At 35.9% G+C, this 25,102-nt stretch overlaps 1 protein-coding gene and 1 pseudogene across 1 annotated transcript in view; one reads left to right on the top strand and one right to left on the bottom strand.

The window, feature by feature from the left end:
- Window positions 1-25,102, top strand: part of Uhrf2 (ubiquitin like with PHD and ring finger domains 2) — a gene marked incomplete at its 5' end in the record, with an annotated part of 75,226 nt that overhangs the window by 31,038 nt on the left and 19,086 nt on the right. Inside the window, 5 exons of the mRNA XM_010610723.1 lie at window positions 2,539-2,757; window positions 16,208-16,317; window positions 17,170-17,356; window positions 21,596-21,719; window positions 22,064-22,171. Coding sequence (XP_010609025.1) covers window positions 2,539-2,757; window positions 16,208-16,317; window positions 17,170-17,356; window positions 21,596-21,719; window positions 22,064-22,171 — 748 coding nt within the window. The remainder of the gene's footprint in view (window positions 1-2,538; window positions 2,758-16,207; window positions 16,318-17,169; window positions 17,357-21,595; window positions 21,720-22,063; window positions 22,172-25,102) is intronic.
- Window positions 24,133-25,036, bottom strand: LOC117283839 (annotated as a pseudogene).

Below are 25,102 nucleotides of genomic sequence, written 5' to 3'. Positions count from 1 at the left end.
AAGATACCAGGATGATAGGGATTCAAAAATTTGTTGTATGCTGGGCGTGGTGGCGCACGCCTGTAATCCCAGCACTCAGGAGGCTGAGGCAGGAGGATCACTGTGAGTTTGAGACCAGCCTGGGCTAAATAGTGAGTGAGTTCCAGGTCAGTCTCCCTACATAGTGAGACCCTGTCTCAAAAAATAAACAACAACAAAAAAAAAACCCAAAATTTGTTGTATGTATTGAAGGAAATTCACCAAAAACAGTATTTTAATTAGAAGAGATACTAATTAAAGGTACAGGGAGATTTAAACTGACAGGTGCTAGGTCTGTTTTGGAGAGTGTATACATACTTTCATGGTACTGCTGCCTAGAAGATTTTCGAAAAGCTTATCTTAGATTAAGTATCGAGTATCTTCTCTCTGCTATGTCAGAACTATGTGAAGACAGCACGGCTTTTCTGAGGGTTAATTTCCCCATGATGTGTTGTACGAGCGGATCCTGATTGGAAGGCTTGTTGAAGGGACTCTTGGCTCTGAGAAAATAAAGAATCAAATAATCTCAGAGGTCCCTGCCAATCCAAGTTACTTCCCGGTGATTGAAACTTAGACTTGAATAAAGTTTGTGATTAGCTAAAGACCTAATACAGAACTAATACCTATCTATTTCAAAGGTGTTGCTATACTATGAACATCATAAGCTTGCGTAGTCCTGTTTGATTTGGAGGAGCCAAGACTAGCTGCAGAAGCAGGTTCCACCTTTAGACCCACTTTCATTTTGAACAGGTCCTTTTTGGTTGAGTATTAAAGTTTTCATCCCTTAGACTCTAGCTTATTAATGCTGCCACACTAGGGTGTAATATTGAGTTATTTTTATATTCTCTCTTGTAACAGGTTCTCAAAGTTATACTCACGGAGAAGATTTGTAGAAATAGATCACAAGGCCTCATTTTCAGAGTCTGGCGCAAAGTCTGCAGCAAGGCCTAAAAATGTGCATTCTAACCTATCTCCAGGCAGTGGTGATACGGCTGCTTTGAGCCGCACTTCCAGAACCACGGCTGTGGCAGTTTGGCCCGCCTCAGTAGACGCTCTCATTAAGAGCAGGAACCATCCATTTACTTTGTGGCACATAGAAGCAGCAGCAGTTCTTAATTTTACAGAAGCCATTGTGGATTGTTCTTTGTTGTCTTTGGACTGATGATAGATACCAAGAAGTTAGACTTAAAATTGAAGAATGTTCTACAATTTTAGAAAGCAGTAAAGCCAAATTTAATTGCATATGAAATTTGGGGTTTTATGTTATTTTATTTTTAAATATTGCTAAGGACTTGGCTGTGTTTAAGAATTTGAATCTTAAGCCTGTTGTGGTGGTGCATGCTTGTAATCCCAGCACTCCAGGAGGCCATGTGAAATCTGCTGAATTAAGGGGTGGGGTGGGGCATGGTGGTACCTTCCCTAATCCCAGCACAGGAGGGAGGCTGAGGCAGGAGGATGACCATGAGTTGGAGTCCAGCCTGGGCTACATGGTGAGTTCAAGTTTAGCCTGAACTGCATAGTGAAAACCTGTCTGAAAAAAAAACCCTAGAGTCTTATTTTTTCTTCCGGGGAAAATGGAAGTTATTGGAGCATGCTAGGGTTTATACTCTGCATAAAGCAAATGACACGTAACAGAACTCAAACTGATTTCTTGATCAAGGAGAGGTCAATGTGTAGTACTATTGAAAATGTTAACAAGATAAGAGGGAAGAATTTGTGTTTTTACTGTACTTTTAACCACTAGCTAACAATGTCTTCCTAAGCCTTTAATAAGAATTATTTTAGGGCCAGGGATTTATCTTATTGGTATCACTGACAAGGACCTGAGTTCAATCCCTTGTACCAAAAAATAAATAAATAAAAAATTATTTTACTTTGGTAATTCAAATTCTTAATGCTTACCGTTTAAATGTCATTCAGGATAATATATAGTCTTGGCTAGGCAAAGTAGCACATGCCTGTAATCCTAGCACTCTGGGAACCTGAGGCGAGAGGATTACAAATTTGAGCTCCTCTTGGGCCACCTAACAAGACTGTCAAAATAAAGGGCTAGGGGTGAAGCTCAGTGTGAAAGCCCTAGATTCAATCCTCGATACTGTTCCTGCCATAAAAATGGACAGCCTCACTCAGAATATCCAGGTTATAAGAGTAATACTTAATTAACTAAATATGTTACATATAGTATACTCTAGAGAAATAGTATATTTCTCAAAGTAGATATTATTGTGGTTCTTGTACACTTGCCTGACATTGTGTAAACCATGAAGACACCTTAATCTGAAGGCCTGGTTGGAGGTGGGGAAGAGGCTCATGCCCACATGGAAACCAGCCCCTTGTCAGTGTGGGACAGGTTGGAGGCCAACATGAGTTACACCCACTGTTTTAAGGATTGTGGTAGCTTGTTTTACCTTTTCTCTCAGATGGACAGTTCTGCAAGTTAGGTTTTTCTATATATGTCATAATTTTAGTCCTCTTTGGTGATGACTGTAAACTGTGTTCTGTGGTTCTTTCTCTTCTCAGATACCCGGAAAGTGGTACTCTAGAAATGAATGTCAAGGATCTTCGACCACGTGCTAGAACCACTTTGAAATGGAATGAACTCAATGTTGGTGATGTGGTAATGGTTAATTACAATGTAGAAAATCCAGCAAAAAGAGGATTTTGGTATGATGCAGAAGTTACCACATTGAAGGCAATCTCAAGGACTAAAAAAGAACTTCGTGTGAAAATTTTCCTAGGGTAAGAGTTTTCTCACTTGATATTTAGTTACTGAATTAAGGAATGTACTTTTTAGGTATTAAAGTACATTTTTCTAATGAAAAGGATGGATGGCCCTCACAGTGGTGTGTGCCTGTAGGCCCAGCACTGGGAGACTGAGGCAGGATGATTGCTGTGAGTTCGAGGCCATTCTGGTCTACACAGTGAGTTTGAGGCCAGGCTGAACAACATCATAGCGAGACTCTGTCTCTAAAAAAAAAAAAGTTCATGAGAGATGGAATTTTCCATAGTATAAAAAATATTTTTGTAAATTTGTGAGAACTTTTATTAAGTGGCTTAAATCTTCATCTCTACTTTAGATTTAGAGTTCTAATTTGGTAGAATCTTAGAAATAAATGAGCATCTTATTGGGGGAGATCTTTCATAGGACATACCTTTAGTCCCTACACTGAGGGAGGCTGAGGCAGGAAGATTGCAAATTTGAGTCTTGCCTGAACAACTTTAGCAAGACCCTGGCTGTCTCCAGTAGATAAATAGAATGTAGTCCAGTGTTAGACAACCCCTGGGTTCAATGTGCAGCACCTCCCCCACAAAAAAAGCATTTTACAATATTTATGTAGTCACACATTCTCTCTCCTATGTTTCCGTCCAATGGTAAAGTAGAAGGTTAGTAGGACGTTATCACCACCATCTGTCTGTTTTTTTCTGAATAGTTTGTTAGCTGAATAATCACTAACATTCTAAAAATGAAAATCTGTATAAACTTTTTAGGTTTTTATTATAAATAATATTTAAACATTCTCTATATGCATTTTTGTGCACCCCTTTATTGCATGAAATCTTACTGGATTTGTTGTATTGAACATTGAAGATTTTAGAATGACTTTTCCTTTACATAATGGAAATGGATAAAATTAATGTTATCAAGTTGTAGTTAACTGGATTAGCGACATAGTAACAAATCTGGGAGCAAGCATAATGCTTATAATTAAAAATACAAAGTAATACAATGTACTAGGTGCCTATTTTTTGAAAATAAAATTGTGTTAGAACCCAACAGTGCTATCATTTGTGGCTGGTTTTGTGTAGAATGGCTGCAGTTGACACCATCTGGCCTGAAGAGCTTAAACTACTTAACTGTCTGACGATTCATATAAAAAATTTGCTGACTCCTTAGATAAGGAAAAAGTCTTATGAGGTACTGGGTAAAGCTTGTGCATTGTTTTATTTTGTGTTACTAGGGATTGAAGCACATAATATATATATATGTTTTGAGGGTCTCACTATGTAGTTAGGGCTGACCTGGAACTCACTGTGTAGCCCAGACTAGTCTCAAACTCACAGCAATCCTCATGCCTCAGCCTCTCCCGAGTGCTGAGATTATAGGTGTGCACAACCACTTCTGGCTTGAAGCTTATACTTTAAGAAAAACATTGCAAAATTTTCTACAGAGACACAGTATTCTATTTATGGATTAAGGTGTAGCTCAAGTATAGATTTCTAAGCAACTTGAAATTCTGATATAGGTACATAGCACGAAGAACTAGAAGAAAATGTGTAGTGAGCCTTATCCTTGAATAAGGTGGTGATTCTGAGGATCAGAATGGAATACTGTGACTTTAAAACCTAGATTTAAATTTGAGTGGAAATTTAAAAAAAAAGAAAATAAAATTAAGTGGAAGTGATCGACAAATCCTGATATGATAGATGATAGCTATCTGAACAGTAAAACACGCTGTCTTGTAAATTATTACTGAAAGTGTTGGGAATATAACAATAAAAACCTTGAAAGGCTTGAAGATAGGAATTTTGGAAGGAAGTGGTGAAGCTTTTTTTCGTGGTTAGAAAACTTTCCCCCTCACAATAAGGAATTGATAATCAGAATAAAGTTATAAATAGCTTCTACTGTTAATATTTTTGGGCTGTTATTGTGATGTTAGGACTTTTTTATTTTTTGGTACTGGATCAAAAACTTTCAGAATAAAGTTATAAATAGCTTCTACTGTTAATATTTTTGGGCTGTTATTGTGATGTTAGGACTTTTTTATTTTTTGGTACTGGGGATCAAACTCGGGTCCTTGTGCTTGCCAGGCAGGCGGTGGAACCACTGAGCTAAATCCCTGGCCCTGTTATGACATTCTCATACCTGAGTCCTGACACAGGTGTGCCTTGGATACTCTAGAGTTCATCCTGTCTAGGGATTGAATTACAGACCCTTATTATGTCTTTAACTTCAGTAGATAAAACCAAAAAGTTAATTGTTCTGAATTATAATTTCTTACCAGCATGAGAGTTTGCATTGAGCCTCATTCACATTTCGTATTTAATTTTGTCAAACTTGAATTTCTGCTAATCATGTGGGGGTGTATAATACATACAGTATCTTTTGGCTTTGATTTCCATTCCCTTATGGGACTGAGAACAATTTTCTATTTTTTTTAGCAATTTGGATAAAATGTATGAGGACCGAGTTGCAAACTTCATTTTCTTTAATGGTTAATTAGGTAGTTTGTGTTAGTTTTTAGGAGTTCTAATTTTGTATAATGGATCAATATTAGCTATAGGTGTCAATATCTTTTCCAGCTTTGGCTCATCTTGTCTCAGGGCGTTTGATGAATATTTCCGTAAATTTTAATATAGAAGTTGTCAAAGTTTAAGGAATTTTTTGTCCTTAGTGTTGTATTTGTATGTCTTGCTTAAGAAACTTCCCTTCCAGAGATCATAAAGATAACTCTTTTTATTATCAAGGTCATCATACTTTGTTCTTTAGGGAGATTTTAAAGATTCTAGATTCTTAGTTCTGTGTACTTCCATTGAAATTTTCTAGTTACATTTTCTTTTGCTAGACTATAGAAATACGAGTACTGTAGCCTTTGCTGATGGATCCATTAGATTTATTTATTTTAATTTACAGGTAGATTATTTTGAGATATGTGATTATCTTAATTATGACATTTGTATTTTGTATTTTGCTTTATTTTTTATTTGTCATAATCCACCAGGTGAACCCTACAGAATACTGAAGAGAGCTATCTTTTTTCTTTCTGATACCCAAAGTTTTCAAAATTTTATCATTACAATATTTTATAGAGATATTTTGTAGATACACTTTTCTAGATTTGGTTTGACAATATTTCATGTATAATTTTTGTGTTTGTTAATGAGGGAAATTTGCATGTGAAAGTTTCATTCCAGGGCCAGGGATTTAGCTCAGTGGCACCGTGCTTGTCTCATAAGTTACAAGGTCCTGAGTTTAACACCCGGTACCCCCCCAAATCCATTCTAGGTGTCTTTTATGGGTTAAGGTATTTCAGAAAAGAAACTGGAATTTTCTTTTTCCCTACCTTAAGGTAGTTTTGTCTTTTTCTTGACTGGTAGAATTCCTCAATATAATACCCTGGGACTGAGTTTTCTTTGTGGGAAGGTTTTTTTTTTTTAATGATTGATTTGGTTTCTATAACAATTATAGATAGGACTGTTGATAGTTTTTTCTTCTTGAAGTGGAATTTATTTTTCTAATTTTATATGTCTAAATTGTAAAATTTGTTAGAAATATATTTTTAATGTGTACAGTATCCCCCCCCATTTCTGAATTTAGTTTGTGACTTTTTGATCAATCTCGCTTGAGGTTTATCAGTTATGCTAGACTTGAGAGGTTTTTGTTTTATTTTGTTTTTCTGAGACAGGGTCTCTGTATAGTTCAGGCTGACCTTGAACTCACTCTGTGGCCCAGGGTGACCTCAAACCCTTGGTGATAGTCCTGCCTTACTTAGTCTCCCTACTGCTGGGATTCTAGGTAAGCTCCACCATGCCCAGCCCTGTGTTAGGCTTGTAGGGCTAAGAATCCTCAGCTTTAATCCTTTTTAATAAAGATGCAAAGGAAGAAATAGAGGACATAATTTTTAATCACCATGGAGATTTCATAAGGGAACTTAGAATGTAATTTTTTTCCTGCTTGTTTTCTATTTTTAATTTGTAAGTAGTCAAAAAGTGAATGTGCTTGAGCTGTCCAACTTTAATTATCACATTCTGTGTGTGTATGAGGTGGGTACTTGGAACTCAACCCAGCTAGCTACATCTGCCTCCGATTTGTGTTTGGAGACGGGGTCTTGCTAGATTACTCGCTTGTGATCCTCTTTCCTCTGTCTTGTGAGTAGCTGGGATGAAAGGTGTATATATCACTATACTTGGTTTCAAAGTCTATTTTTAAGTTGTCATTTCCTGTTTGTAGTTAGCATCAAAGAACGTTCAAAACATTTTTGTGTTTAAATACATTTTTCAAAAGTTTATTTACTATAAACCAGTTAAGTGAAGTTTAGATGTTTAGAAGTAGGAAATGAATCCTATTATGGCAAAAACGAGTTTTCAACCTTACTAAAAGTACACATTGCTTTGTTTTCATTGTCGTTTAAAGTTTCTTTTATAGACTGAATTTTTTGTCTTATCACAAAATCTGATATCTAATCTACCATTTTTAGACTATATATCAATTTTTTTTATGTTTATATATTCTTATAAGTCACTGTTCATTGTGCTTCAGCTATGCTGTCCTCCCTGTGTTGCTTAATCATTTTTTTTTCTTTTACTTTTTTTTTTGGTACCGGGGATCGAACTTGGGTCCTTTTGCTTGCAAGGAAGGCAGCGGTGGAACCACTCAGCTACATCCCCGGCCCTGTGTTGCTTAATTTTTAAAAATGCCCCTTCAAAGTCTGTGAAGTCATTGGCCCCTTCAAAGTCTGTGAAGTCATTGGTCCCTCTGCCTTGTCTGCCCCACAGGCTTGTTAGGTTTGCTCTCTGCTCATTTGTTACTTCAGAGTACCGAATATAACATCACATACATGCGTATCAGGCATAGGTTATTTGAGTTCTCCTGACTTTGACTTCTTAAATACAGTATTTTCACCTGATATTGTCTCTAATTATTTCCTAGTGCTGTTACAACAAATAATTACATACTTAGGGACGTGTACAGTAAAACTTATAGCTTTGGAGGTCAAAGCCTTAAATGGATTTGGGTTTCGTTGAGCAATAATCAAAGTGTGGGAGAAATGTGTTTATTTAAGGGAAAATCTGTTTGCCAGCTTTTAGAGGCTTCCCACATTCCTTGACCTGTTGCCTGCTTCTTCCTAAAAGCCACATTGCATCTCTCTGACCATTATTTTGTCAGCTGTGCTTCCAACTGTCTTTTGCAAAGTCCCTTTTTTCCTGTAAGGTAGCATTCATAGGTTCTTGGGATTAACACGTAGACTTCTTTGGGACCCAATATTTTAATTTGTCATACAACTGGAATGTTAATACCTTAATTTTTTTGGTTTGTTTGTTTGAAAGCCAGATCTCATTAGATGTAGTAGTTGTGATGGGTTTTCAGAAAATACAGAATTCTGTACGTTCTGAGAGAATAAATAGTTTTTCATATTTTAACATCTCTGAGATCAAAATATATTTTTAAATTGTTACTAAGGTTTAATTTTTCTGGAGGTTTGAGTTTGCTTCTGGTCATTTAAGAGTGCTATTTAATTTAAATTCTCTGCTTGAACTTTTTTAGACCACACACAGATACCTGAAGCAGCATGAATCCTGGTTTGTGGTTCAAATTTTGTAGGATATTATTTCTTCTTATACTCATTGATAATCTTAAAACAAGTATATTTACTTCATCTGCAAGGTTTATTTCCCACTGATTTTTTTGTTTGTTTGTTTTTTCCCGAGTTGAAATAAGATATTTTATAATTTCTCTTGGAGGGGTCAGCTCTATAGGGTTTTTTCTTAGATTGCCCCACTTTAGGCTAGTTTCTTTTTTGGTAACATAGAATGTTGCAGTTATGGGTTTATTAGATCCATTGGAACTAAATATTTATTGTTTTGGCAATAGTGAGAATTGAACCCAGAATCTTTGCCCTGAGCTACAACCCCAACCTTTGTTTTGTTTGTTTGTTTGTGTTTTGTGTTAAGTGCTGGGGTTTGAACTGATATATATCCTCAGTCCCTTTTTATTTTTTATTTTGAAACAAGGTCTCACTAAATTGCCCAGGTGGGGCTTGAACTTGTGGTCTTCTTGCTTTCAGCCTCCTAGAACATTGGAATTACAGTTGTGAACCATAATACCTGGCTGAAATAAAGTTCCTGAAAGAATGAGCTGACAGTTTATTTACATATTTGATCAATTATGTGTGGAGGTTATGTCTGTGATGAACCTTTAATAAGATGATTAATAAGCAAAAAGGCAAATTTTAGCTTTGAAGCCATTGGTCTTTGTGGCGTTTATTGATCACTTACCAATGTAAAATTCATCTGCTTCCAGGTAGGGTGGTATAGCTGGCAGTAGATCAGCAGTCTTATCTAAAACAACTAGAATGGCCAGATCAGATAGTTTTGGCAGAGCATCAAAAACTTTGTGGCTAGTACTGTATACAAAGAAAAACTTCAGGGGCCGGGGATTTGGCTCTGTGGTTCCGCCATCTGCCTCGCAAGCGCAGGGACCAGAGTTCGATCCCCAGTACTGAAAATAAATAAATTAATTAAATAAATAAAAAAGGAACATAGCCTTATTAAAAAAAAAAAAGAAAGAAAAAAGAAAAACTTGAGAATGCTACTGGTTTTGCAGTTGTATTTTTTTCCTGGACAGTCTACTAAGCCCACATCTAGTGTAAAACACAGCAAGTGGGAGCAGAAACCAGCGGTGCTTTTGGCCGTTACTTGGAAGGTTTCAAGGATATAGCCTATTTTTGTCTTGGAACTTTGACCAAATACTAGCTTTCTGTAGCAGAAGGCTGAATTTGTAAGTAAAAAACAGTGGAATTTTTGGTAGTCTTGAAAGGCAAATGTTACTTGACCTCTATTTGAGAACTGGTTGAACATGGCAGATAGCCTAAATCTTAGCAAAGTTATAAACCGGCCTTGACTCAAATATTCTATGACATGTTAATCTATCACATTATCCCCCAGAAGAAAGGGTGGACTTTCTCTATATAAGATAATTTTTGAAGCCCCTGTTTTTTATAAATCATCTATCAGGGAGCTCAAAATTGTATTAAGTCAATGATATGGATACATCTGAAAAGAAGAAAAAAACAGCCGTAGAAACAGATCTTCAGATAACCTCTATAAATCAACACGTCAAAGAGGGATTTTAACTGATTAATATGCTAAAGATGCATGGTGAGTTTCAACTAAAAATTGGAGTTTATAAAATAAATATAATTGAAATTTGAGAGCTTAAAAATATGTTAAGACACACGGACCTAATTATATTGATTTAACAGCAGATAAGTTTATGCAAAAGTTAGGTTTAGGTGTGGAAGGCAGGTCCACAAAAACAATCCCAAGTGAAATATAGAAAAATAACAAAGAACAGAAGAGAGTATCAGACTCGTGGGCCTTGGTGAAATGTCTGATTATATGTAAGTGTAGGGGAAAAATAATTCTTGGAAACATATCCAGAATTTTGTAAAACTGATAAACCAGAGAAGTTCTGTAAACCCTAAGTAGAATAAATATAATGCAAAAACACATGGTAGTATATCACAAATGGATGAAAACTAATGGTAAAAAACAAAGGGAAGATGGTTGTTTTCATCAGAAACTGTAAAGTGGAAGACAGTGGAATGGCATGTAAATACATGTTAACATTTCCCAACTCAAAATATTTTTAGTAAAAAATAATTCTTCAAAGCTGAAGCCAAAATACACTGTCAAACAAAGTCTGAGAGAATTCATCCCCAGTGCTCTATACTCAAATAGCTAAAGCAAGTTTTTTGGATAGAAGGAAGGAAATCCTAGATTTAAAAAAATGGAAATTCAGGAAAGAATTACGATCCAGGGAAAAGGGTAAAATACGTGGCTAAGTATAAACAGAACATTCACAAATTAATAGTGGAGTTTAAAACGCATAGAATAAAATAGCACAGAAATGAAATGGCAAAAGAGTTGCTGCGTTCTGGCATCATTATTGCAGAGTAAAGTATCACTTAGATTATTATGACCGGTTTCCATACTCTAATTTGTATAACCACCAAAATTTGAATAATTTATTGACAGATTACATTGGAGTAATACATGAACCAATGCAAAAATTCATTTTGGAATCAGAAGAGACCTTGAATAGCAAAAGCAATTCTAGGCAACAGAGACATGGCAGGGGGTGTCACCATCCCCAATTTGAAACTATACTGCAAAGCCACTGTCATAAAAACAGCATGGTACTGGCAAAGAAACACACCTACGGACCAGTGGAACAGATTATAAGTTGCAGAAACATCTCCTGATATACTCATGTAACTCATCTTTGTCAAAGGAGCCTCCCTCTCTGGAGGAAAGGTAGCCTCTTTAATAAATGGTATTGGAAAAACGATTTCAACTTGTCAAAGATTAAAAGTAGACTCATGTCTTTCACCTTGCACTAAATTAAAATACAAGTAGATTAAAGATATAAATACTAAGAAACACTAAACTTCATGGAAGATAGGTAGAACTCTTAAAGATATCAGCATAGGAAAAGACTGAATAAACCCTGAGCAGTGTGGGAACTAGCGCAAAGAATCAACAAGTGGTGTCTCATCTTTTTCAAAAACTTCTGCAATGCAAGAGAAATCATAAGCAGAGCTAAGAGACAACCCACGACATGGGAAAAGTTTTACCAGTTGTTCCTCAGACAAAGGTCTACTATCTAGAATATATAAAGAATTTTAAAAAACACTCCCCCAAATACAAAGACCCAATTCAAAAATGGGCATCTGAAATGAGCAGACATTTCTCAGACAAAGAAGTAAAAGCAGTAAATAATTGTATGAAAAAGCGTTCAACATCATTGGTCGTTCGAGAGATGCATATTAAAACAACACTGAGATTCCATCTCACCCCAGTAAAAATGACTGCTTTCAAGATATCAATAACAAATGCTGGTGGGGTTGTGGGGAAATAGCAACCCTTCTTCATTGTTGATGGGAGTGCAGACTGGTGCGACCACTGTGGAAATCAATATGTCGATACCTCAAAGAACTAGGATTGGAAGTCCCATTTGACCCAGCTATTGCCTTGCTGGGTATCTTTCCAAAGAATTAAAAGAATCATACCACAGTGATACATGCTTGCCCATGTTTGTAGTGGCACAGTTTGTAATAGCAAAAACTTAGAAACAGCCTAATTGCCCATCACCTGGAGACTGGATAAAGATGTGGTTTTTTAATAAAATGGAATATACTACTCAGCCATAGAGAACAAATGAGAGAGTTATAGCTAAATGGATGCACAGTGAGGCTATACTGTTAAGTGATTAATAAGTCACGTGTAAATAACAAATGTTTTTGCTGGTGTGAAAAAGTAAAAGTGTAAATGAGGATTAAAATATATAATTGATAGTGTGTAATAGGAAGAAAAATCTAAAAGAGTAGAGAAGTGGGAGGGGTACGGAAAAGGTTAAGAGGAAAAGAAATATGTGAAATGGAGAAAAATATGGGAACAATGTCTTTGTAAACAGGGAAGGGTGGAGGGGCTGAAGGGAGGCCTGGGGAATGGGGAAAGATATGAATCTGATAAATCAAGTATAGGTACAAGATCCCAATGATGAATGTAACTGTATTGTATGTGTAAAATGTACCACTAAATTTAATAGATAAAAAGAGTAGAAAGGATAAAATAGAAAATATATAGTAAGATGTTAGATAAAATAGAAAACATTTAATAATATTAGAATCAGATTCAACAGCCATTATATTCGCTGTATATGAATTAAATAGTCTAAAAACTCAGATGAACCAACTAGATTATAACAGTGATCCTGAAACAGCTTACACAAAAGAATACTTAAAGTCACAAGCTAGGTGTGGTGGTCCATGCTTGTAATCCCACTATTTGGGAGGCTGAAGATCAACATGCATGTAAAGGCAGGCTGAAATCATCCTGTCTTTTATCCTTATATCCTGTTTTAAAAAACAAGTAGTTCTACAAGGAGAAATGAAGGATAATGGGAATTGTAGGAAGTTGGCGGCATCCTGGACTTACTCTCAAATGCCCATATAAAAACATAAAGCAACTAAGATATCATCTACAACAAACGATGTGCTATGATGTGCCCCACAAATTCCAAAAAGCTGGGAGCACCAGGAAGCTGCCAGCCCTGTGGTATCACTGGTTGTGTAAGAGGAAGTGAAAGTAGCTGTAGAATGTACAATGGGTGGGCTCAAGAACTCCCAAGAAAAGAAACTAGTAGTTAAGATAGCTCTCTTAAAAATAATCCCCAATGATTTCTTTCTAGTACTGTTAGCAGTTCCGCCAGTATTTTATAAGTAGAATATAGCAAAAGTGGTAGTATAACACCTTGAGGTTTGGTTATATAAAAAGGTAGCATCATCTGTTTCAGTTACTCTTGGGTCTGTTTCTTTGGAGGAAGTCATGTGCCGTGAGGCTATTTAGGTAGCCTGTTGATACTTCCCAAGTGGACCTGTCAAATGAGCCAGCTACTCTGGCCAGGAGCTTGACTGCAGTCGCATAAAAGATCTTAAGTCAGAACTATTAAGCTAAACTCTGACCCACGGAAAGCAAGGTAATTTTATTGTAGGCTTCTAGGTTTGATTTTTTTTTTTTTTAATGTAGCAATAGATGAGGAACAGCAGCAAAGGTAGGCGTCTACATCTGAAATTGGATTGGCAGAAACCATTTTCAGTAAGTTCTGATGGAACTGGAGCCCTATAAACTCTCAAGTCAGCTAAAGGTGCATTCCAAATCCTTGTATTGAGAACAAACCAGTGTGAACAGAATCCAGATTGAGAGACAAACATCCAGTTAAAAACAGAATAGGGGAATGAAGAACTACAGAAGAAGAAACCTCAGAAAACAATGATAATCTTCTAAAAAATCATTTTGAGGAATAATATATAGTAATGAAGGCCAACTATGAATTAAAGTTACTTTTAAAGAAGCTCCCAGTGTAGACCTTCTCCTACTCCCCAATACAGAATGACAACTATTTACATTCACACTATATTAAGTATTATAAGTCTGAACATATAAATATTGGGAGGATATATACAGGTTATATGTAGATGAAAAATTAATATTTTTATATAAGGGATTTGAGCATCTGGATCTTCATAAGGGGTAAAGGCATCCTGTGACTAACCCATGGTAGATAGTGAGGTTAGACTTTGTGAATTGATTTTTAAGTGTTTAATCCAGTGAACATTGAGCAAGGTATGCATTCATACCAGCATTGTATTTAAGAACATTTTCATCGTCCCCAAAAGTTTTTACAGGCCCCACTTACAGTCATTCCCACCACCTCATTGGCCCCAGGCAACCACTGATGTGCTTTCTATCTGGTTAGATTTTAGCTGACAAATTTTTGAACACTTAAAAGGATCTCTGTGGATATAAACTTTGAAAAAAGCAAAGTAAATCTTAGTGTCTAAAAGTTCAGGAAGTTTGTTTTAAAAGTGAGCAAAAGGAAAAGATTAATAGCAAATTACATACAAAGGTGGCAGAGAGAAAAAATAGGGAACAAGATAACGTTTCCAGTAAGGAAGCATTCAGAAAGGTAAGCATGAGTCAAGAGGCAAGCCAAAGATTTTATATCTAGCCAATCTAGTCTCTAGTGTAAAGGGTATATAAATAAACCATTATTAAGACATAAAAACTGAGATAGTGTTTTTATGAATCTTTACTGAGAGATCTCAACTCAGTTTGGGCAACCAAGATGAGTAAACAATTTGATATAAAGAAAGGTGACAAACATAATATTTCTGCGGTTAGAACTAGGACTTGGGGAGGGGTGTAGCTCAGTGGAGGAATGCTTGACTAGAATTCTGGAGGCCCTGTATTCAATTCCCAACAGATAATTGAGGGACATAAAGAAGAAAGTATAGTAGTATATAATGACTAGTAATTTAAGACCAATGTGCAAATTATATATGTATCCATTGCTCTTAAATTTGTACAGAAAATGTTAGTATGTACTTGCCAGTTTTACAGGGAATACAGATGACCAAAAAAGGCTGTTTTAATCACACTGGAAATGCAGCTACCTTAATCAAGACTAAGAAATCTGCGCTAGTGGTTGGAATTCTTGAACAAATTGCCAGGAAGAAAGAAATGATCTAGGAATGTTTAGATAGACTTTTAAAACACAAGATTATTCCTTATGCTTATGGAGGTAGACAGGTGATTACAGAAGAAAAGTTAGGTAAACATGACTTTCAGGAGTTTATGAAGAAGTTGTCATTGGGAGGGACCTGTCAAGGGCTTCTGGGGCATTTGATTGTTATGCTTTCCATCATGGCTCCTCGTCTCAAAAGATGTGTACCTATAGTTGGTTAAACTATCCATTTATGTAGCATTCTTTATTTGGGTATTTGACTTTTTTTTTTTTTTTTTTTTTTTTGAGACAGGGTCTCACTATGTAGCTGAGACTGACCTGGAACTCACTAGGTAGGCCAGGCTGGTCTCGATCTTAGCGATCCTCTTGCCTCAGCCTCCGTAGTGTTGGGATTACAGGCGTGCGCCACCACGCCCAGCAAAAGTTTTAAAAGAAATGGTAGAAGGGGAAAAGTCTCCACAACAGCAAAAAAAGTTGATACACAATATTACAGGAGATAGATATATTTCATAAAATAGTGTAATCTGTGCACATCTAATGTACCTTCAAAATGTACAGCAGAAGCTCACAGCTGAAGGACAAATACACAAGCCCTATCATGGTAGAAAAGTTACATATTTGCAAATAGATATAAATTGAGAGTAACAACTGCGACTTTGTATTTGAAAGTCCCCTTCTCGCTCCCTTTCCTCATCCCTCTCACCCCACATACCCTGTGGCTTTGGCACTGGGAATTGAATCCAGGGCCTTTGCGCTGAGCTATACCCTAGTTCTTTTTCAGTTTTGACATGTCCTTGCTTAGTTGCCCAGGCTGAACTCAAACTTGGACTCTCCTGCTTCAGCCGCCCAGAGTTCTGGGGTTACTGGTGTGCTCTGCCATGTCTGTCAAGACTGGTTTTAAGAAATGGTCTTGGGGGAGAGGGGGCTAGAAGTCCTCTGTATTTATTGGAAATATGTTTGACTTTTCCATTTTAATAGGGTACCATTTTATGCAATATTTAGGCTGTTTATTGCCAGATAATCTAAGAAATGAAGCCTCCTGTGCATTTTCTTTTCTGATCCTATAAATCTGTACCTAACTTTGAATGTTAAGTAATTTTTTTTAACTCTCCCTGCTATGATAGCTAGGTATGATGGCAAATGTCTGTAATCCTTGCACTTGGGTGGCTGAGGCAGGAGGATTGTGAATTAAAGGTCAGCCTGACCACATAGTGAGACCTTATGTTAAAAAAAAAAAAAATTAAGAAGATTGGCATAGATGTAATCCCAGTTTGTTTGTAAGTGTATAATTTGATGAATTTCCAACCTGACTTCTAATTAGTATTTGACATTGTGTAGATTTTGCTTTAGATGTTAATTAACTTTTCTACCTTTTTTAAACAGAGGTTCAGAGGGAACATTAAATGACTGCAGGGTAATATTTGTAGAAGAAATCTTCAAGATTGAGAAGCCTGGAGCCCATCCTCTTTCATTTGCAGATGGAAAGTTTTTAAGTATGGAATTTTTAAAAGCTTTGACTTAATGTGATATACATGATGAAACTTTGTTATTTATTGACGAGTGAATAACTTGGAAGTCTTAAAACTATAGACCACATCAATTTATTTTCAGTGTAACAATAGGAAGAAAAAAAAATACCTTTCAATAAAAGAACCTAACTTTTTCTGACAGTTGTCAAATGGTCTTTCAAATGATTATCTATTTGCATTCTCACCATCACTGTGCCGTTTTCTCTATATTCTTATCAATAGTATTAATTTTGTTTTAATAGGAATAAAACCCAAAGTGTTACTTTATACTCTGAGTGGAAAGATTATAAGGTTATTTTTCTAAGGTCTTGTACAGAGTTACTCAATCTTTCCTAGTTCATTGAACCATATTAATGTCTCAGTAATGTTTTCGTGGTACCTCAAAAGCCAAAAGAAGCAAAAAGAAATTACTTTTACTGCATACCTTTATTCAACAAATTATATTTCCCTTGAAATTTTAGAATATCTAGTGGTGCCCTAAGTTCACAACACTGCCCTTGAGTATCACGGTGCAATGTGGGGAACTCTAAAGAGAGGGGTGTGTCTATATAATACAGCTTTTAAGGCAAAAGTATATATTCACATTTGCTGCCATTGGATTTTTTCACTGCATAGACCTGAGCTGCATCCCTGTAATTCTAATTTAATAAGCTTGGGATAAGGCTTAGTCATGTTTTAATTTTCTCACTTGATTATTGTTTTTGGTTCCTTATTTTAAAAAAAGCTATATGCTGTTTTTGTAGATTTTTCCTTATGAGACTAATAAATATAAACATTATTTTAAGATCAGAGTTGTTATAATTTTGTTTTTAACAGGGAAGAATGACCCTGAATGTGACCTGTGTGGTGGAGACCCAGATAAGAAATGTCATACGTGCTCTTGTCATAAATGTGGTGAGAAACGTGACCCCAACATGCAGCTTCTTTGCGATGAATGTAATATGGCGTATCATATCTACTGTTTGAATCCACCCTTGGATAAAATCCCAGAAGAAGAATACTGGTAGGATCATGAGGGTTTTGTTTGTTTTTCTCATTTTATGGAGAATCAAATGTGAAATGTGTATTTGATCACCAAAAACAAAGTTCTAAAAATACATTATATGTATTAAAGTGCTTATAATGGTACATCTAGTGGTTACTTGGCATTGATAACTATCTAATTACAGTAACAACTTCTGAAGTGTTCGCTAGTTCAGTCCTTATCATCCATTTTCTAATATAGTTTTTCAAATGTAAATATGACTGTTACTCTTTTGGTTCAAGGTTTTATGTTGCTTTACAGAATCCTGCATATTTTTTTTTTGGTAGTTTCCTACATATACTTTAGGTCTTTCTCCAGCTAGATCTCATCAACAATCTAGCCAGATTAAATGTCTTTCAACTCCTGAAGCAAATCATGTTCTTTTTCTTCTGACTTTTTACACTTGATAGATTTTTTCCTTGGAAGCATTTTCCTCTTATGTTTAGCTTCGAGATGCTACTCATTCTTCAGCTTCTCATTTAAAAGTAACTTTCTTCATAAGCCTTTCTGGATGACACTCCCCACACGCGCACACACACACTATGTTAGATGTTCCTGTTATATTCTGTAATAGTATTCATTATAATTTTTTTGTATGGGGAATTGAACTCAGGACCTTTCACCCTGAGCTAAATCCCCAGCCCCTCATTATTATTGAGTATATATTATATGATAGTCTTTGATAGAGTGCTTACATGTATTGTTATTTCTAATCCTATAACATTGATGAATAGGCCAAAGCTCCAAGGCCAAATATTGGTCAGAAATCTAAATTTCTCTGCATAGTCTTAGCCACTGAAAAACGAGCACAGTGACAACAAACTTCTAGAAGCAAGACTGGGAAAATGTGCCCAAAGTTTAATGAACATTAAATACCATATTAAGGAATACTATTTTTCCCTTTTTAAACCATGTGACAAATTGCTGCCATCGAGTGTTTTAAAGATGTACGACTTACGTGGAAATAATAATGTAAGAAGTGGGTAGCTGATACCAATGTAAAGAATAGATTGTCCTTATTTCCTTTGCCTTCTTCTCGGCCTGTTAGGTGGTTGGTTGCTGTATTACATCGGAGGCTGTAAGGGTGAGAGAAAGGGGGAAGGGATATAACTACTTCTTGGCACCTTTACTACTCACCTGCATGGTCACACTGAATTTTTCCATGGTAGAAATCATACTTCCTTTAAAGTTACAGATGCAAACATTTCTCATGGCCTTAAAATTAGAATTTGGTCCTGCAGGTAATTCCTTTTCCAATTTGCCATTACTAGATCGGTGTTGACTACCATCCTAGAATCTCTTGAAGTTTCAAAACACAAACTTCCCTTGTTTCCATTTCTCCCACCAACTGCTTCCCTGCTCCCTGCATGGCCAACCTGCTCAAAAGCTACCTCCACCAATTATTCCCATTTCTTTTCCTCCTATTTATACCTCAGCACCCCAGTCTGGCTTTCCTTAGCCTGACTCATTATGTGCTTATGTAGAGCCTATAGGTAACTTAGAGTGTTTTCAAATCCAGTGATCGCCTGTCAGTCCTTTACTTACTAAACTGCTCACCTGCTTTCTGTTTCTTTAGATTTTATATGATCGTAATTTTTCACCTGCTTCTCTGGCCATACTAGTGTTTTTGCCTCACTAACCAAGTTTCAGTATCCCTAAAGCACTCCCTGTTTTGTTTTCATGTTTAATGACTTCACCTAGTCATGACACTTTAAATACTAATGTATTATTTTGAATTTTTGCCTTAAAATCTAATCTCTCCTGAGCTTTATACTTTTATATGCATTTGCTTACTTGACCAGTATCCCAAAGTCAGCCCATATGGAGCTCTTGATTTTCACAATCACTTATAAAATCCTGTTCCTCTTCCAGCCTCTGGTAAATAAGGTCATATCACGTTGTTCATGCCAAAAAGCTAAACTCATCTTTTTTTTTTCTTCCTTAGTCCCTTTACCTGTTCCAACTGTAATACATCATCAAACTTGTTAATGTTCCATAAACTCTCCATTTTTACACTTGAATCCAAACTACTATCTCTTACCCAAGCTTCTGTAATACATACTCTTCTCTTTGTTTCCACGCTACTCACTGGCTGCTCTTCCCCCTATAACGAAAGGATGATGTTGCTAAGTCCCGAATCAAGTTCACTTGTCTGTTTAAAGCCCCTACTATTTTTGTGTTATGCTTAGAATAAAATCAAATGGTTAGTATTTATTATGGGTCTGGTTCTTATCTCTTCTTTTAACTCTGTTGCTTATCACCAGCCTGTTTGCTTATTAACCTTCAGTCTGCTTACTTACTAAACTTCAATTATATTTGTATTTATATTCCTATACACTTAATGATTTCATTTTTGTTGTTGTTTTTTCTGGTACTGGGGATCAGACTCAGGACCTCGCGCTCGCAAGGCAGGCGCAGTGCCACTGAGCTAAATCCCCAGCACACTTAGCAGTTCTTTTTGTGCCTCGGGACCTTTATACTTAACTGTTCCCTTGACTGGAGTGCTTTTCTTGTCTATGTTTAAGAAACATACCATTTCTAGTTGCTCTTTTCACATAATGCTGATTTATTTAATTTACATTATAGTACTTCACATTATGTAAAGTTCTTTCCTTGTACATAATAACTTTACCTTACGTACAGTGTGTAAGCATTTTCATCACAAGTATTTGTCCCCAGCACCAATTAACGCCTTCCAAACTTTTAAAGGAACCATTTCCAGGTGTGCTCTTAGGCGGATAGTCTTACATTACTCTGTGGAATATCTCTAAATTCATATCACGATGCTTCATTCCACCTGGAACACCTTGACTTTAAGTCATCTTTTCTCTTTCTTCAAATCATATCTGGGTATTTAATCTTTGAAATCATTTTCTCATCAGACAGGTAGTACTTGGCTTTAATCACACTCTTTAATGTAATTATAATTATGAAGGTGCGTATATAAGTTAAAATATACTCTGTTGAGAACAAGTTAACTTTCAGAAGCTTTCATAACTTCCCAAGTAGAAGATTTATTTGTTTTTGCTTTGAGGAGTGACTCAGAGTTAAGTTCAGATCCATGTTCATGCTAGGCAAGTGCTCTACCTGTGAAGTATACCACCTGCCCTTTTCACTTAGAGGTGGAGCTCACTGAATCGCCGAAATTGGCCTCAAACTTAATAGTCCTCCTTCCTCAGCCTCCCAGGGAGCTGGGATATAGACCTGCACAACCTTACCCAGTAGAAAGGATTTTTAAATTGCTGTATTTGATGCCTTTTCAGACATAATTTTGGCATCTTCAGGGATGGAACTATCTACATTTTTCTCTTCTGTATTGCCAACCAGGTTAACTGGTAGGTAAAGTTTCCATTCCTCACTGACCAAGAATAACCTCATCTCAGCTGGGTTCACCTGTATTCCCAATGGCTCAGAACACTGAAGCAGGAGGATTACAAGTTGGAATCCAGCCTGGACAGTTTAGCAAGGTTCTGTCTGAAAATAAAAGAAAAAGAGGACTGGCAGTATAAGTCAGTGGTAGAACACTTGCTCAGCATACCTTAGGTCCTAGGTTCAATCCTCAGCTCTGAAAAAAGAAAAAGAAAAAAAAAAGTAGTCACATATACTCATTATTCCTTATCTATGTGTTACAGTATTTGTTACATTTGTAAGCACTTTGTCCTAATGTTGTCTATAGAAATATACCTGTATTTTTACAAAGGACTTAATACAGTTTATGATAACAAATGGAATTAAAATAGAGATAGGAATAACACTAGCAGAAGTCAAAATCCCTCACATCTTGCACAGTTGTTATGAGAGACTGTATATTTTCGATTCTGAGAATTCTAAAAGCCACATTAGCAGGGAGATATATCCATTGCTTAGTTCAGTGTTTGGTCTAGAAGAAGCATCATTTATTTGTACTTTTGTGTCAGTGGTAAGAATTTAAAATTTCTTCTGTCACAGTGATAAGATTATAGTGCAGTTCTTACAGTTTTATCTGACTTTTGATTTCAGTTTGAGGATTTATAATTTTAAAATCTCTAAAAGAATGATAGGAATGTTTTTGCACCCAGCCTAATCATAAAAATATTTTTAGAAGTTTAATGCCAGCTGAAGCTCTGAAATATACCTCAAGTAATATACATCTTTTAACTTGCACTTAAACTATGAAGATTTTTATTCTGTTATTAGTCTGAATACAGTATTGTCAAAATTTTTCTTTTTTCTTTTAAGGTATTGTCCTTGCTGTAAAACTGATTCCAATGAGGTTGTAAAGGCTGGTGAAAGACTCAAGATGAGTAAAAAGAAAGCAAAGATGCCTTCAGCTAGTACTGAAAGCCGGAGAGATTGGGGCAGGGTAAAGAAGAAATTCACCTTTTTTTATCCCAGTAGCAAGTTACATTATATAAAGTTTTACTGCAAGTAGTAGTTATGGCCAAAAAATTAAATAATATAGTTGTGGAAATTGGTGACATTTAAATTACATATAAATATAGGGGCCGGGGATTTAGCTCAACGGTTCGGTGGCCTGCCTTGCAAGCGCAAGGACCTGAGTTCAATCCCCGGTACCAAAAATAATAATAATAATAAAAATAAAGAAATTACATATAAATAGGTTTCAGTGTTATCTTTGAGAATTAAATTCTTTAATTAAGATTTAACATAATTGATTTCTCAGATAGGTTGTTTTGTAACTTGCAGGGCATGGCTTGTGTTGGCCGTACAAAAGAATGTACTATTGTCCCTTCTAATCATTATGGACCTATTCCTGGTATTCCTGTTGGATCAACTTGGAGATTTAGAGTTCAGGTATGTTTTTAAATTGGTTTAGTTGAAAGAGTAAAATGGGTTTATGTAAAATTAAAGGAGTGTTAACATGCATTACCTATAAGTTGGATCTTGTTAATGGCACATGGTATTCCACTTGGTAGAAGGAGGAATGCTTATCACAGAATTAGGCATCAGCTGTGCTTTCTTACCAGTTTATTTTATTGTTCTTTATAGTTATGGTGTTAATATCACTCCCTTCCTTCCCTCCCTTCTTTTCACCTTACCTTTCCCTTCTAGCAAGGCTAGATATTGAAACCAGGGCTTATATACTGAGCTCTATCTCCAGGATCCCTTCTCCCTTAAACTTTGTTATTTTGAAACAGAGAGTATTGCTAAGTTGTCCAGCTAGCTGGGCTTAAACTTGGAATTGTCCTGTCTCAGCCTCACAGAGTGCTGGGATTTCAGGTGTGCACCCCCAGGCTTAGCTCTTTTTTTTTTTTTTTTTAATCTGACAAAATTTATTGGTTATTTTAATGAAGACATTCATCTCAGTCATTTTTCTCCTCATATTGACCTTAGGTTAGTATTTCAATTGGGTCAAGAAAAGAGTATAGAAGAGGGACGTTACTTTAACAAACAGTAAAATGGACAAAAATGAATTGTTTGCCTGCATAAAAGTTAAAAGTTAAATTCATTCATCTTGATAGAATTTAATCATGTAAGAACTAGTAGTTCTATATACATTTCCATTGTTTTACTTGGGGCACTAAACTTTAATGTAAAAGAACAACTTATTAGGCATATGCGCAGGTTTCTAATCTGGAGTTACTACCTATTAAAAAAGATCAGCAAGTAGCTACCACCAATAAAATAGTCTGAAGCTGCCTCCAGATTTAACATTGTAGAAATTCTGAAGGAAATCACTGTTTATCATTTTTCTTTTGTCTGTGACTATGCTTTCAAAGATGTGTTTAACTGTCACATTTAAAAAGTTCAGATATAATACAAAAATGTCACATTTAAAAAGTTCAGATATAATACAGAAATACAGAACAAAACACCCTGCAGTACACAAAGCTTAACGTATATGTGATAATTCCATAAAATGCGTTTTAAGATGCATTTTTCTTTCCTTTTATTTTTAGTACCTACAATATGCTTATGAGAGGCAGGTGGGCAGTATGTATTCACTTAAAATACACAATATAATTGTTCTAATAATTCCTGTAGCGAGTTCAATTCAAATTGGATTTTAACAACTTAGTAATGTAAAAACGTAGATAAAGTTACAGAAAATGCATCTTATTTTTTTCCATTTCTACAATGTTAAATTTTGTTGTTGTTGTTGCTTATACCTTTTAAAAAATAAAACCAACCAAATACTTAAGCAGTATGTGCATTTAGATTTTTGGTGGTGGTTCATATTTTAAAAGAAACTGCTTCCTTGTGATGTGCCTCAAGTTCTGATGGAAATGCTTACAGAAACTAGCTAATAAACAAAAACCAAGAGAAGCACATTCGAAATACTGATTTACTTTGGTAGCAAATGGCTGTTCTTTGTAGACTAACAAAGGTAGACAAGACCATTAAAGTGAAATGGGCTATTTCAAATACTTGATACATCACATAGAAATTTTTTTTAAAAATTACTTTTTGTAAAGGAGCTAAGCATCTGTATCCACTGATAGCAATGCAGTACCTAATAATATGATAACAAAACAAATTCCCATAGGAAAGAACTTTTAATTTTATCTAAATTTTCTTTCAGTCAGTAGTCCAGCAACATTTTCTTTGCACTATGATACTCCCCCCTTTCTCTTACAAGACTGTTTCTGGGAGCCAGACAGTTTAGGTAATGAGGAACTTAATTTAGGAGTAAATGCTTACAGTTTTAAACAGACGGTAATTTTTTGCTTCCCTCTTTTAATGTGCTGATAGTTGTGTCTAAAAAAATACGCATTTCTTAAACAGGTATCATTTCTGATTTATTATCGGTAATCTTTGGAAACTAATCACATGAAACTACAAAATTAGCATGTCTTGAAATCTGTATATAAAACATAAATTACCTCTAATTTCAAACTCTCATTATTAGTGTACCAGACAATCTTAAAGAAAAAAATGCAGCTCCAAAGAGTCTTATACCATTCTATAAAAAAGGAAACTGTTCCTTTTAACTTTACATCCACCGCACACCCCAATTCAAAACACATCATTTAATTGTCCCGGACATTTCCAAGATGAGATTTTTATATTTCGTTCCCATAGCTACCGGTTATCAGAAAACCCATGTTTTCCTTTATTGAAAGAGTTTGGTCCAGCTGATGTTGGTGTATCCCTTCCAGTAGTCTACATCCTCATCTTCGCTTCTGGAGGCATTTCCTCTGGTTCACTGTCTTCTTCATTAAAAGCAGCTGCAACTGAAAGGGTTTTTGGAGCAAGAGTTGGAACAGTTTCTTTAGGCTTACTGGATCTAAGCTTGGTGGATGTTGCTGATGCTTTCTTTGTTGTCTGACTACCTATGGCAAATGCAAACTTGGAGGTCTTTGTAGGCTTTGTTGGGAGGTCTGCAGCTTCTTCTAAAGCTGATTGTTTTTGAGCACTGCGACTGGAACTTTCCCCTCCATTACACCAGCGGCTCCAGCTTGCTTCGGCTTTTCAGGCTTCTCCTCTCCCACCATTCTGTCCGCCATTTTCCTGGCTGCAGCCCGTGCTTAACTCTCATCATTAAGCTTTCAAAAGAATTTTCTTACTAAAAATGTAATATTTGAAATATTAATTTTCTCTTTAAGTCAGTTGGTAAATTCTAATTTAATGTCATTGAAAATTTAAGCCTACTTTGAATGTTTTCTTCGAGGCTTATCCTCAGTGAAAGTATGTATTAGACAGAAGGAAGTAGGGCCAGGGATTTAGCTCATTGGGGCTGCCGTCTGCCTTGCAAGCACAAGGTCCTGACTGAGTTCAATCCCC

The sequence above is a fragment of the Fukomys damarensis genome, unplaced genomic scaffold, assembly GCF_012274545.1.
Source record: "Fukomys damarensis isolate Sample0158 unplaced genomic scaffold, DMR_v1.0_HiC HiC_scaffold_31, whole genome shotgun sequence".
Lineage (NCBI taxonomy): Eukaryota > Metazoa > Chordata > Mammalia > Rodentia > Bathyergidae > Fukomys > Fukomys damarensis.
The sequence above is the reverse complement of the archived record's forward strand: the minus strand, read 5'-3'. Positions and strand labels throughout refer to the sequence as shown.